This window comes from Mus musculus, chromosome 5, assembly GCF_000001635.26.
Source record: "Mus musculus strain C57BL/6J chromosome 5, GRCm38.p6 C57BL/6J".
Taxonomy (NCBI): Eukaryota; Metazoa; Chordata; class Mammalia; order Rodentia; family Muridae; genus Mus; species Mus musculus.
This window is the reverse complement of record NC_000071.6, coordinates 102,838,336-102,853,836: the sequence shown is the minus strand read 5'-3', so window position 1 is coordinate 102,853,836 and position 15,501 is coordinate 102,838,336. Positions and strand designations below refer to the sequence as shown.

The window sequence follows — 15,501 nt, the reverse complement described above, 5'->3', positions numbered from 1 at the left end:
AAAGGTAGCTTGACTCCCAGGAACTCAAACATACCCAGGATCTCAGGATTGCAGGATTCCAGAATCACAGGATCACAGAGAAAGCTGGACTCTGAGGAGTTCTGACACAACCAGGATCACAGGAAGGACAAGCTCCAGTCAGACATAGTCAGTGCATGAAGCACTAGAGAGAACCAGATGGCAGGAGGCAAGCATAAGAACATAAGCAACAGAAACCAAGATTACTTGGCATCATCAGAACCCAATTCTCCCACCATAGCAAGTCCTGCATACCCTAACACACTGGAAAAGCAAGATCAGATCTAAAATCACTTCTCATGATGATGATAGAGGACATTAAGAAGGACATAAATAACTCTTAAAGAAATACAGGAGAACACAGGTAAACAACTAGAAGCCCTTAAAGAAGAAACACAAAAATCCCTTAAAGAGTTACAGGAAAACACAATCAAACAGGCAAAGGAAAGGAACAAAACCATCCAGGATATAAAAATGGAACTAGAAACAATAAAGAAATCACAAAGAGAGACAACCCTGGAGTTAGAAAACCTAGGAAAGAAATCAGGAGTCATAGATGCAACCATCACCAACAGAGTATAAGAGATAGAAGAGAGAATCTCAGGTGCAGAAGATACCATAGAAAACATTGACACAGCAATCAAAGAAAATGTGAAATACAAAACGATCCTAACCCAAAACATTCAGGAAATCCAGGACACAATAAGAAGACCAAACCTAAGGATGATAGGTATAGAAGAGAGTGAAGATTCCCAACTTAAAGGGCCAGTAAATATCTTCAATAAAATTATAGAAGAACTATAAACCTTCCCTAACCTAAAGAAAGGGGTGCCCATGAACATACAAGAAGTCCACAGAACTCCAAATAGACTCGACCAGAAAAGAAATTCCTCCCATCACATAATCAAAACACCAAATGCTCTAAACAAAGAAAGAATTTTAAAAGCAGTAAGGAAAAAAGGCCAAGTAACATATAAAGGCAGACCTATCAGAATTGTACCAGACTTCTCACCAGAGACTATGAAAGCAAGAAGATCCTGGGCAGATGTCACACAGACCCTAAGACAACACAATTGCCAGTCCAGGCTATTATACCCAGCAAAACTCTCAATCACCATAGACGGAGAAAACAAGATATTCCATGACAAAACCAAATTTACACAATATCTTTCCACAAATCCAGCCCTACAAAGGATAATAGATGGAAAACACGAACACAAGTAGTAAAACCACACCCTAGAAGAACCAAGAAAGTAATCTTTCGACAAACCTGCACAAACATAATTCCACCTCTAACAAGAAAATTAACAGGAAGTAACAATCACTTTTCCTTAATATCTCTTAATATGAAAATCAATATTACCAACATATCCTAATCGATTGAAATTCAAAAGTATGAGGAATTAGAAATTTGTCAGCTGTTATCCCGTGGTCTCTCTAATTTGGTAATGGGAGAAATAGGTCCAATATTGTCCAATCCATATACACTTTCTGCTTGTTTGTACATGATTTCCCATAATCTAAATTTTATCTTCTGCTCACAACTATCTTCCCATCTCACTGAAGTTTGATCTGCTAGTCAACTGAATTTCTTCTCCTCTTCACATATTTAAGGCTCACAATGTTTATCTCCAAGTTCCTGGCTGCTACATTAGGTGAGACAGTGTTTCTCCTGGCTGCTACATTAGATGAGACATTGTTTCTTGCATGAGTTTTTGAAGATCGGAGTGGCCAACCCATGCAAGCACACTGTCAGAGTGATTGTTTCTTGATTTTTCTGAGGTAACAACAGAAAACATATGGTTACTGGCAACAACCCAAATAACTCCTACAGTTGCTTACAAGAGTGGAAGAGGGCTACACACAGAATCATGGACAACTCAGATGTCCTACATCACTAAAGGCCCACTCAGCATGGGTGGCAGCTCAGGAAAGCTGCAGCTCTAACCCTCCCTGCCTAACTTGCATGCACCCCCCTCCCCCAGATCATCCTCTTCCCCAAGACGGATCTCAGGAGTCTCATAACTTCCTGAGCTCTGAGATTAAACTTTAAACATTCCCGTTGCCTCTGAGTCTCCCCGGCCTCTTCTCCCATTCAGGAGCAAATGTCTCCACTCCTAGACACCACTGCATGATGAAAAGAGCCTTGCAGTCTTTAAATCAGATCTCGGTGGTGTCCTGCTACTTGCTGGCCAGTGGTGTCCCCTGGCCCAGATTGGTCAACAAATTCTTCAACCCAATGGAGTCTCTAGAACCTGACCTTTGCCTCTTCACAACTGTTTGCACCCACAGAAGCCACCACATCCGATTCACTTTTGCTCCTAGCACTTCCTCAAAAAGTGAATTTAAATAACACTAATTACGGGTTGCTCCCTAAATAAACATGAAGAGGATATAACATCATATCTGTTTTCTAAGATTTACAAAAGCTTCTATGTACATATGCCTCTAGTCTTTAAAGTTCACAGTAGAGCTACAGGGAGATGTTAGCAAGTTTCAGATGGTGGGACACAGGGAAGGATGGAGCTGTTCCAAGCTGTAGGTACTTCAAGGTTCATAGAGATTGAGTATTCCTTGCCTGCAATGTGCAAACCAGTGTGGTCCTGATTTCAGATATGTTTTAGATTGCAGGCTATTTGCATATATAATGAGATATTTTAGCAATGGCTTCCCAAGGTTAAACACAGAGTTTACTACCTTCTCTACACATAAGCTGAGGTTCATTTTATATACTATTTTAAGGGTGTGTGTGTGTGTGTGTGTGTGTGTGCTTGAGAGTGTTCTATGGAATGAAAGTTTCTACTAAGGAATCATGCCACCACTAAACCAATTCAGATTTGGAATTTTCAAATTTGTGATGTTCAGCATATACACCATCTTCCCCGTGGGACATCTGCTGCCCGAGATCCCCGGAGCGTAACATCAACACAGATGAGACAAAAGTTCTCCACAAACTTTTTCAGGATGAACTATGCATGCATAAATACAAAACATGTCATCTTCCCAATTAGACAAAACAAATGAATAATTCCAAAAAACAAAACGAGGTGTGCTATTAATTTCTATGAACATAAAACAGTCCTTGTTGTCCGATGAAACAAGTCAAAATTCCTAAGTGTTGCTCCAGGTCTCTTTTATTGGTTATTGTAGTGTTTCAGTCCCATCTGGTCGCCAGATCACATGCTCATCAAAGAGTAAAAAAAAATGTTTCTGGTTCCTCTGCTGACTACAGCTCTGCTAGAAGACAATTTCTGGTATCATCAGGACTGTGAAAACTTTCAATAAACATTCACCATTCATAAATGGATAGGTCAAAATAAAATGGTTATTTTTGTACAGAACAAAGATGGCCAGCTTCTGTCTGTCACCAGCTTCCTAGTGCAGGAACCTCTCACAGAGAGCTTTAAATCTAAGAGCTAAGCTCCATCACAATTAACAGTGGGTCAGCACGAGGGAGAGAGGAGGAGATAAAGACTTGGAAAAAGAAGAGAAGTATCCTAAGTGGGGGCTCTGACATAGCAGCCTCGCCTCAGATCAGAGCAGCAATTGCAGACGGCATCATTTACTTCCAGGAACCTAGTCAGATGACTTGCATGTACTTTAAGGATGTACTTCTGCAACCAGATAAATAAAAGATGCCAAATAACCTGCCTCAGGCTGTACTTCTAATAAAGACGTGCATGTGCGTTACAAATACGGACACAGATGCTTCCGAAGGTCTTTCTGCCTGTCTATTATACTAATTCAACTCTGGTGGGGTTTTTCCTAGGAATGCTGCATACCTTCTTAAGACTATAGAGAAGACAACTAAAATTCACATCGTTAAGCCATTCTCTGCCTTTCCAGAGGAGCTACAAAGTCAGCCTTTTGTTCAAGAGCACCCATGGCTCCATACAAGTACAGCACTTATCGCAGATTGGTAATCATTTATTTCTTTGTTCCCAAGAAGTCTACAAAGTCATAACTTGGAGGACCCATTTTTTTTCTTCCTTCCTTCCTTCCTTCCTTCCTTCCTTCCTTCCTTCCTTCCTTCCTTCCTTCCTTCCATCCCCAGCATGGCTTGGTGGAGAATCCAAAATGCCACTCATTGACAAGTAACACAGTTTAAAATTATTCATGTTTGGACAATAGCATTTTGATTGGAAAAATCAATTTCCAAAAACATGATTATAACATAAACCAACATTCATTTTCTGAAGATGATTTTGGCTGAATCTCCACAAATATGAAGTCATTGCATTTTAACTGAAATTGCTTACAGACTAGCAGGAAAAAGCATTGTAATGGTGTTTCTATTTATAAATACCAGGCTATACACAACTACTTAATCAGTTCACTACTCATTTTGAATATTAACTGATCAGGCCTATTAATATACTTTGCTTGACAGAAATAAAAGCAGTAGGTGTATGCACTGCATATATGTTGCTTGAGGAGTCTATGGAATGCAAGACTGGACAGAAAGAAGTGTGAGGTGAGAGCCATCTATGTCTTGAACAAAGAGCAACATTTTGATGGAGGAGAGAGCCCTGTAGGAGAAAGCATGAAGTGAAAAAAGACGAACAACAATATGAACTAACCAATACCCCCAGAGCTCCCAGGGACTAAACCACCAACCAAAGAGTACACATGGAGGGACTCAAGGCTCCAACCGCATATGTAGCAGAGGATGGGCTTGTGGGACATCAATGAGAGGAGAGGCCCTTTGTCCCATGAAGGATCGATGCCCCAGTATAGGGTAATGCCAGGGCCAGGAAGCAGGTGTGGTGGGTTAGTGAACTGGGGGTGGGGGAAATGGGAAAAGGGGGTTTTCAGAGGGGAAATTAGATAAAATTTGAAATGTAAATAAAGAAAATATCTAATAATAATAATAAATGTATAAAAAAGCAAGAAGTGGTATGGTGTGCTTCGTGAGAAGAAATGGGTTAGCCTGGGAAATTTGGGGGCTATCACTGGGTAACTAGTGTAACTGGTTAGGGCGTTTGATAATTGGGCAAAGTAGTTTTTATCTCTGTGGGCAGTGTGGAGTCATGAAACACATTCTGTGCTGTGCAACAGGGCTTGAGAGCACACTGTAGACATAGATCAGATGTGCTTTATAGAATGGACTGTCAGGTTAGAATTGATGAAAAACGTGACAGACATGGATGGCTGTCCTTGTGGAGAGCAGCTACTCAGTGACAGGAATGGCAGACTGGACTGAGACAAGAGACCAAAGGCGGGGCTCGAGGTACCCCAGGGCAAGCCCCCGGTGTTCTGAGTGGTTATATGCAATATGCCACAGACTATGAATAGCTGCTGGGCAACTGGGAACTTAAAGTCAGTCATTAAAATTTTACTTTAGTTTCTAATCACAGAAAAAAAATTAGTTCTTCATGTCAAGCTTACAGTCATGATGAAATTTAAAAGTTTAAAAATAAACAGGTTAAAACTACATCATAATCTTTCTTTTACCAATGGACAAACCCAGAATACCACAATGCCCAGCTTCCTGCCTATTCTCCGTGTCTTGGTTCCTAGGTTTCTAAAAACCCAGGGAGAAAACATTTTCAGTGACCTTAATTAGTACTCAGATGCAGAATGGGAGCTGGGAGGGCAGTGAAGGCCAGAACAGGTCTCGAGAAAAGCCAGAGAGAAGTGACCACCAGCGATGGCACCTGGAAATGTCTCCCACTCCACCCTTCATCTTGGCACTGTTTCTAACACTGCTGAAATCCAGAGAGTCTCTTATTCTCAGGGTCTGCCCTTGGGAACAGCTGGAAAGCAGCCATCTCAGCACTTTTGCTTTGTTTCCTCTGGGCGCTTTTTTAGCTTCACACACTCTGTCCAGTCCTCTACAGGAATGACACACAGGAAAGGGAGGAACTCGAACACAGGGGGCCACTGTAGGACAGACACACTGGAGTACCAGAGCAGAAGAGCTCAAACCCACACTTTTCTTAAGGTGACATAGTTTGGTGTCTGGGGTTGAGAGGAAAATCATTCTTTTTACCATCAAAACTTCAAAGGTGCGCAGCCCCTACACTTCATGCAATAATGCAGGGGTGACAGATACATGAATGAGGCCCCGCAGCTTGGCCACAGCGAAACTGCAGCAACTGGGGACCTTCCTTCCTGTGCCCCACTGCAGAGCTGCAGTTCTGCAGCCAAGAGATCAGACATGAGAGAGAGGCTGCGTGCTCCCTGTGCCTCCTCCCTCCCTGCTTCCAACAGAAAGCAGAAAATAGCATTTTGTAAGTGGAGTATCACTTAGTCCTTGACTCAAATATCGAGCATCCCCCAGAGCAGTAAGGCTTTCTAAGGAAAAGGCAGGTAAAAATAGCCACCAAGGAGCTTTCATCTGCAGTCCCAGCCTGTGGGGGACTCTTGTCTGTGGACTGCCTTTCCTTTAGTATTTAAGAAAAAGGAGGGAACCATGAAGGCATACAACAGGCTTTAGGCATTCTCGCCATGCCTACCGTTTGCTCTCCAGCACTGGAGGAGGAGAGGGAGAAACTGGAAACCGCCCTGTTTTGTCAGAGATGCAGAAATAATACCCCAAACATCTTGTTATTTCCAAAGGTACTTATTTAGCCTTTACATCTTTGTCTTAGGGCCTTTCTTAATTTCTCCCTCTGATAATTTCTCTATCAATGATGTAATCTGGCAGTGGCCATGAGATGCTCACAGACCTAAAAAGAAAAAAAAGTCTGAGAGCTGACATTACATGCCTCTCCTTTAATGTCTTTGTAGGTAGAATCAGAACCTGAGCGAACACCTTGTTGATAACAGGTGACCATGGTCATAGCTTCTCAAGGCTAAAGTTCCCACTGTATTTGAATTTCATGTTTTCTCATTTTTTGGTTGATTGATAAGTAGGGGATTATAACTAAGGGACAGCCGACCCAGAAGACATCCAGCAGCCCTGGATGCTATTCCACTCAGCAGCTGCCCTAACTTTCAATTACTCAACTCTGAACAGTTCTACTCTATCATTATCGCTTTAAGGCAAAAGGAACTTTAAGAAAGTTACACAAACCCTTTTCTGAGAACATTTAATTCACCAGTGCCATGCCCTTTAAATCCTTGGAAACAAACAATCCAATCCAGAAGCGTCTTAGTTTGTTTTGTTGATTATAAGTCATTTGTCCTTTCCCTATAACATATATGAAAAGTCAAGGTGATTCCTACGTAAGACAATGTCAAAAGGGACAGGGGCCACCACAGAAAATCTGATCCTCAAAATTTTCCAGGTAGGGTAGGGAGGCAGCAGGAGGCTCCATTTGGAAAAAACAAAAGGATAAGATACAGAATAATAGCAGTTTGCAAGGGTCAGGTTTCAGGGGTCAGAACAAGGATGCTGAGTGTGGGACAGGCTGGAGAGTGAGTACTCTAACCCCTCCCTTCAGACTTGCTTAGTTCCCTGTCAGTCAAGGATCCTTATAGAACGACCATTCTTAAGCCCCACCTACCCTCACAGACAGCAATACACAGATTAATATGAACCTTGAAAAAAAAAATCAGTCTAGACAAGCAATGTCTTACACAATGTTAAGCGCCCCCCGTTTCCAACCCCCCATTCTGTCTGAGTCTAATGGGTCTGAAAGCTTCCTCAATGGGCCGACACTCAGACACTCATTAGAAGGACACTGAGGATACCATCTACCGACCTTTCCGGAAACTAAAGCACCGTTTGATTCTTCTGTATGTAGTTTTGGGGATGAAAGGAGTTGATGCTAAGGCACCTGAGGGGCGTCCCCCCGAATTTCGATCTTCAGGCATCATGCAGGCCCCAAGTTGTGTGAGACCGGCTCAGGCTTCCTTAAAACCTGCCTCCCTCAGCGTGGAAGCCCACAGGCGCTCCTCCTCATGTTTGTTTATGTGTCAAGTCTGAAGTGCTGATTCCTAGAACTCCGGGGTTTTGATCATCCAAGTCCCGAGTTAAGGTAACATCCCATTTACTCCTCTTTGGTAAGAAACAAAACAAATTACTCTCCTTTTTCTTTTGCCTAATTCAGTGAGTTTTGAGGATTTTTTGTTGTTGTTTTTGCTGCTGCTGTTGCTGCTGTTGTCTGCTTTGTTTTGTTTTTAAGTTTCTGCAGACATTCCAAAAATGTCACAGGAAAAGAATTGCAGCTAGCAAGCTGTGACTACCTTCTCGAGGCAGGAATGGTTTCGTTTATTGAGAACTGTCTTCTCAGCTGGACACAAAGTCATCTAGAAAGGTCAGCAAACGGCCCTGTGCAAAGGGGAGGAGGAAGAAGAGCTGAAGGGCCCCTCGGGAGTACTTCTGCACGGTCCTGGCTGGCTCCTTTAATCTGAGAGAAAGGCGAAGGAATCCTTGGCACCTTCTCCAGAACGCATTCCAGCGCGCAGATAATTCCTTGCAAAGGACTCCCCTGCTCCTTTTATGGTACCCCCTCAGCCTCTGATGCTCTCTGCAGGCTTCTCCCTTTTCCCTTCTGTCTTCCGGCTCCCCGCGGAGCCGCCACGTAAGACGAGTCTGGTGCCCATTCTCGGAGTCTCCTTGGCTGCTCCCGAGGCGGCTTTGCAGGGAGCTCTCCTCCCCCTCCTGCTCCGGTTCCCTTTTCTCAATGAGAGCTGGGCGGGAGCTGGCAAGGCTGCTGCTGCCTAGTCACAGCTGTGGCTGCTGCAGCCTCCAGTGCCTGCTGGTCAGACTAAGCAGGTGCTATAGCATCAGGAGCGGAGAGAGGGAGGATGCTTTCTGCCCTGTGAAGCCCCTTTCATTTTTTTTTCCCTGACTCTGCACTGGTCGGACAACTCTTGTCTGACTCAGCACCTTCTCTGCTGTCTGGCTCAGCCCCTCCAGAAAACAGCACCAAACCACCCTTGGATTCTCTCTCTCTCTCTCTCTCTCTCTCTCTCTCTCTCTCTCTCTCTCTCCCCCCCCTCTCTCTCTCTCTGTGTGTGTGTGTGTGTACACCCGCGCACTCTGAATGCTCATTCTCACATTTATTTCCTTTCCACACAAGATCCACATGGTTTTTCCTTTAGATCTTGTGTGGTTGAATCTATTTGTGGATGCTAAGGTAAAATACATATTTTTGTGTCACATATTATTTTCACATATCTATATGTTTTTATATATCTATAAAAATTAATTCTGGCAGCAGGGGAGCCTACAGGTGCAACTGCAAAACTAATCAGCTCATGCAAGATGGAAATGAATCCACTTCTCTGGTCTGAGAGCCAGCTCCTGGGAGCTCCCCCACCCCACCCCACCCCACCCCCACCCAGCGCTTGTCCACTAAACCTTCCAGTCCTGCTCACTGAATAATTTACTGATTTGGGTTAATCATTCACCCACCTGGCTGCTCCCTAAGCAGATCTGGAATGCTGGCACTTTAACCCTAGCTGACCCCAGGGCCTCCTCCCTCCCCAGCCCTTCAGCAGGAGCATCCCCAAACCCTGAGATGTATGTGGAGGATACACTTCACAACAGCACGGCTGCCCAGTGTGGTTTAGCTCCATGTCACAGCCGGGCACATAATTCATATTCTCTCTCTCTCTCTCTCTCTCTCTCTCTCTCTCTCTCTCTCTCTCTCTGCTTTCACTCTAGGTGACTGGAAACCACCAAGCAGACTAGCATTGGCCACCTCCATGAGCACTGCCTCAAAGTCAACTGGAACAAAATTCAATTTACAGAACATGCTAGGGGCTAACGAGCTGGCTCTAGCTTAGCAGTACATGCTGCTCCTGCTTGGATCCCGGCACCCATGCTGGACTGATTACAACATCTTGTAGCTATAGCTTTAAGGTCATCTGGTGCCCCTAGTCTCTGAAAACCTAAACCTCTGGGGGAAATATATATATATATATATATATTTAAAACATCCACTCCATATATGCACAATTAAAAATAAAAAAGCAAACAAGAATGAAACAAATAAAACTGAACATTTCCAGTGTTAAACATTTCAACTGCTCTCCAAAAGACCCAACAAACAGCTGAAAGAGTCAGATGCAGATATTTGCACTCAACCAATGGACAGAATCTGGTGACCCCTGTGGTTGAATTAGGGGAAAGCTGGAAGAAGCTGAGGAGGAGGGCAACCCTGTAGGAGGACCAGCAGTCTCAATCAACCTGGATTCTGGAGATCATTCAGACCCTGGACCTCTAACCAGGCATCATACACCAGCTGATATGAGGCCCCCAACACATATACAGCAGAGGACTGTGGAGTCTAGGTTCAGTCAGAGAAGATGCACCTAACCCTCAAGAAACTGGAGGCCCCAGGGAGTGGGGAGGTCTGGTGGGATGGGGTTGGAGGTTGGGGACATCCTCATAGAGATGGGCGGGAGGGATGGGATGTGTAACAGTCAGAGGGTGGATCAGGAGGGGAATAAACTCTGGAGTTTGAAAAAAATTAAATAAAATTTAAAAATTATTACTGACACACACTTATAATCACACACACACACACACACTCATATACAAACACATAGACACACATTTAGGCCCTGGCACACACATAGACACACAGGCATACATACACAGGTACACACACAGAGACAAACATACATACCATTTCTTACATACACACATAGATAAACATTTAGGCCCTGGCACACATTGAGGCACAAATGCACACATACATAGGCACACACAGACACAAACACACATATAGACACAGACTTATACACTAATACACACACGTACACACATATTTAGTTTCTGACATACACACAGGTACTTACACACAGGTAAGTACATACATAGATACATACATAGATAGACACACAGAGATACACATACACACTCTCTCACACACACATAGACCCTGGCACACATTAGGCCCTGGTATATACACAGGTACACACATACAGGCACATATATATAGGCACACAGACACACACAGGTATACACAGACATGAACACACACACATAGACATCCATTTAGGCCCTGGCATATGCACAAGTATACACACAGCACACATATACAGACACACACAGATACACACACACACATATAAATGCATACATAGACAAACAGACACACACACACACAGACACACACACACACCTAGTTTATTTTCAAGCAGGCACAGACACCATTTGCTTCCCAACATTGTCAACAGGGAAGGAGCAGGTCATGGAGCTTTAAGCAGACAGTCCAGTTTAGGAGATCTAGAATCAGTGCTGAAGTTTCCCAGCTGAGTTGTGAGTCTGAATTGTTGTTGTGAAATAACTGTCTTCATTTGATTAAGAGTCACACAGTTTCTCTTTCCTACTCAGTTTTTAATTGCTAGGAGAGTGAGGCCCTAGAGGAGCTTGTCAGATGTTTACCACACTTGAATCAAAGCCCATTACGGTAACACCAGAAAGAGCAGATACTTTGTGCTCAATGGAACCTAAACATTTTGAGGCTTAAGTACCATATGAAGAACTTCCACCCAGAAATACACATTTTGTAACTTCCACAGGGAGCGGCCAGAACAGTGATACAAACATTTAAGATGTATCCAAAGGTGACAAGCAGCAGAAGGCAGGCCAGGTGCCCCCTAATCAAAGACTGCAGAAGTCTAGGTGAAGGAAAGGAAGGAGGATGGCAAGAAATAGCTATCTGGGATGAATATGCTCTAGGATCCCCAGCAAAACAGGAAGGGAAAGGTGTTCTCTGGTCAGAGGGAATTATGGCAATGCAGGTGTGACTAAGAGCTTTATTGAGCCCCATCTAAAGCATGGACTGTGCATGTAAAGTATGGAGAGCAGTGGTGGTTAGACCATACTGCATGGGAAGTCATCACTGGTTAGCCTAGACCATGGTTCTACCTCCTCAAGAAGACTCTACATACCTGTCAGCTGTCAGTAACTCTCTAGCCCAGCCCTGCACGCTAGCTCAGGGCATCTGTTCTCTGTGCTATCAATGCTCTATGCTTTCCTGCATACAGAATCACACAAGTGGACTGTGGGGTAGGGCCTGGAATCTTTCACTTAGTGTCATGTTGCCAAAACTCATTCAAGTTGCAGTATGAACTAGCACTCCCTTCTTTTCTTGTGTTGAGTAAAAATTCATTCAACAGCTGCACAGAACACAGGAGACACGTTCTATGAAGTAGTTTATCAGTCTGTGTTGTCAACCCATAATCATTTTGACATTTTCATATACCATAATCTCTTGTTAGTCAAAATGGAAAATAAAATCAAAATAAAAAAACCAATATTACTCTGTTTTAGAATTCAACATAGTCATAGGATTATGATATGTGATCATATTAATGATATGTGACCTGGATTAGGCCTCTTGGAGTTATCTAGATACACATCTACCAATAGTGTTGAATAATTTACTATTTATCTTAATGTTTGCCCATTTGGACATAGGAGCCCACAGTGCTAGCAGCTGCAAGAAAGGGATGAAATGCTTCCTCTACTTTCTGCTTTCTATGGCTAAAATCTGCTCACCTCCTCCAAAAGGTCCCCATATGACTCGGCGGATGGACTTCACCCAGTCTTCCATGTCATTCTGGGTGCTCGCCATGAGGAGATAGCTCTCATGATTGGCTGTCATCCGATCTCGTTCACCTCCTGCGAAAACACAAGGACATTCAGTGGACAGTTCAGTCAGTGATCGAAGATTCCCCATCGACACTATCCAAGGGAATCCCAGAAACAAGGGTGGGACCTCATGTGGGCAGCAGCCCCGTGTCCCACTGAATGAACTGGAAACTTTTACCTTAGTTTCTGGGGGACCAGGGGTGGGGATTGCTGCTTTAAAAGGAAAAGCACTTATGTTTCCAGGAGAAGGCTAGAGACCGAATACCATTCCCTAAACAAAGCCTGGGGTTTTCTGTCCTAGCAACAACCCACAGGCCTGCAGTCACTCATAATCCGATCCATTCACAGAGCTGCTGAATCGGGAGAAACAGTAGAGACAAAGCGACGGAGGAGATGGTGGCGTAGTGGTCCACAGAGTGCTCAGGACTTTGTCAGGAGCACTGAACCCTGCTTAGTTCACACCCGACGGACAGCACACCATGGATGCCCTGGGCACACCATGGAATGGGGGAGAGGAGTGGTTGCATGCCTTGCATACTACAGAAACCAAACCATATCCAAAGACCCTGACCCCGGGAGTAGGAACTTTCAAAAGCCCTGGGTGCAGAGAGGGATTGCGCCTCTTTTACTTCCTGGCCCGTTCTCTGAAGATCATTTCAGTCTCTAAGATCAGATTTGAAGAGCTAAATTCTAAAGTGCACAATTTAATGCCCGGGAAGTCCTATAATGTGTTTCAATTTCTCTGGAATGTAATTTTCAGATGTGTAATGAAAGAGTGGCCATGGCTGACCCCGACCCAGACCCAGAGAGTCCGTTCGATATAAGGATGCTTCTGGTGCTGAGAGCTGACCGTGCTTCTGACTTGAGACATCATTCATAATGTTCATGAAAGAAGAATTTTAAAAGTTGGGTACCATTTCACCAAACACTGGTGGTTAATGTTATACTAACTGTGCAGGTGCTCAGTAGCTGTCAGCATTTAATTTTCACTAGACATTCTAAACTTGAAGCCTTTGGATCAGTAATTCACATTCAAGGGGCTTATTTGGTTAGCTCATCATTAGTAAGTAGACTGGAATACTCCTGGGAAGGGCTTGTTGGCTTCCATTTACAAAAGACTCTGCCTGCCTCCATTCTTGAACACCCAAACTAATTCACCCATAGCTTTGAAAGGTAAATTTACGCATTTGAGTCCTGGATTTTATAGGGCCCTCTTAGCTGAGAAGTCCTGGCTGAGAAGTCCTGTGCACATAAAGGAATTTGAGGTCAATACACTGAGTGGCTCAGCTGGTCTTGTTCCTCTTATACAACAGGATAAACATGTGCTAAGTGAATGTCAAATAGGTCTCCCCATACCAAAATACATCGTAATAAACAAAAAGAGTTGCTTTTGTGAGAATAAGGGAAAAAAGCATATGAAAATAAACTAGAGTGTACAAAACTAGAAACTCTGCATTTTCTGCATTTCATTTAACTGCCTTTTACCAGGGAGACTACACAGCTAATAAACATGTGAGCAATTATTCAAGAGTAACAAAGGATGATTTTTTAAAGCATTATCATCCATTGATATCACTATACATAGAATGTACATTTAAATTATATAAGCCACATACATGTGGATATAGCATACTTCAGCACGCACACACATGCTTGAATCACATATGAATGCCAGAAATAACTATATGATAAAATAAAACAGTGTTTCAGTGGGCAGGACTCAGCACTAAGAATCTGTTTTGTGTTCTGATCCGTTTATATCATCGTACTGAGCCAAATAATTAGCATTTTGAAATCAGAATATTTTAATTATTGCCTTCGCCTGAAGGATGCTTAGTAAATCAGATAGCAATTTCCTGCTGTGTCACTCAGCCCAGAGAGAGAGAGAGAGAGGGAGAGGGAGAGGGAGAGGGAGAGGGAGAGGGAGAGGGAGAGGGAGAGGGAGAGGGAGAGGGAGAGGGAGAGAGAGAGAGAAAGATAGAGAGAGAGAGCGCTGGCGATGAGAACGAGCTACAGCCATTTCAGAGCCTGTCTGCCCAGAAGCAGAGGGAGAGGAATCTCATAAGCACAGTTGGCCATTATTCCAGACTTTTTATTTGATTCTTTATCTCAGGTGCTGTGTGTCTGACCTTGAATCTCATTGAGGCTGCCAATCATAGCCGTGAAATCCCATGTGTGAGTTCTAGCCATTGATAGAGATCTTGGTTCCTCAGTGTATCAGCAAAGGGAAAAAATGGTTCAGAACAGCTCTTGAACAGCCTTGGTGGAAGCACACATTTCTTTACTAAAAATGTGATAAAGTCATGATATATACCATGAATGTACTATCCAGAGTTCATATTTTCTGAGGTTTTAGATACTTGCTGGTGCCTACAAACACTACACGAAAATCCCCAAAATGAATAAATCATGAAATTTAACAGTATATCATGATAAATTTTCTCCTTATTATTGTTGCTAATCTCATACAAACAAATGTATGGGTTGAACCTTAGTTTAGGAATGTATGTGTTGGAAACATATGCAGGGGTTCCAGGCAGCCATAATGGGTCTAAGGTCATATCCACTGGGAATAGGGTAGGGCAGCCTCCTGAAAGGTAAAAAGATCCCCTCCTAAAAACAGGTCATGTCGAGGACATATGCCTTCTACTTTAGTATATATGGCCCTGCTGCTACAAGCCACCTGCTGTGCATTGCAATTAAAGGGTTCCAAATACAACTTAGCAGATATTTTATCCCATAGAAGAATAAATCCACAATATAAACTTTGAATCCCATAGGCGAAGTTTAATTTTTTGCTGTTATCTCTTTGGTGGAAACTAACATCATTTCAAGAGGTAAAAATTAGAAATGCCACTGAGGTTTAGCTATCATAGCGGAGTTTCATAATCTGATATTTACACATAAGATGTGGATACACATATCTGTGTGCACCTTACGCTACACACTCTCCCTTCTTCAGTTTTGCTTGAACTTCTGCAGAG

The 15,501-nt window shown here is 43.2% G+C and overlaps 1 protein-coding gene across 9 annotated transcripts in view; it reads right to left on the bottom strand.

Moving 5' to 3' along the window:
- The window catches only part of Arhgap24 (Rho GTPase activating protein 24), a 697,838-nt gene that overhangs the window by 51,199 nt on the left and 631,138 nt on the right, over positions 1-15,501 (bottom strand). For 7 of the 9 annotated variants that reach the window (XM_006534888.2, NM_029270.2, NM_146161.3 and 4 more), the window contains one exon: positions 12,425-12,547. In XM_006534888.2, the coding sequence (XP_006534951.1) occupies positions 12,425-12,547 (123 nt within the window). Of the gene's footprint in view, positions 1-7,667; positions 8,831-12,424; positions 12,548-12,644; positions 12,673-15,501 lie in introns of those variants that run through there. The other 2 variants (XM_011249434.2, NM_001346585.1) reach the window with 2 other exon arrangements.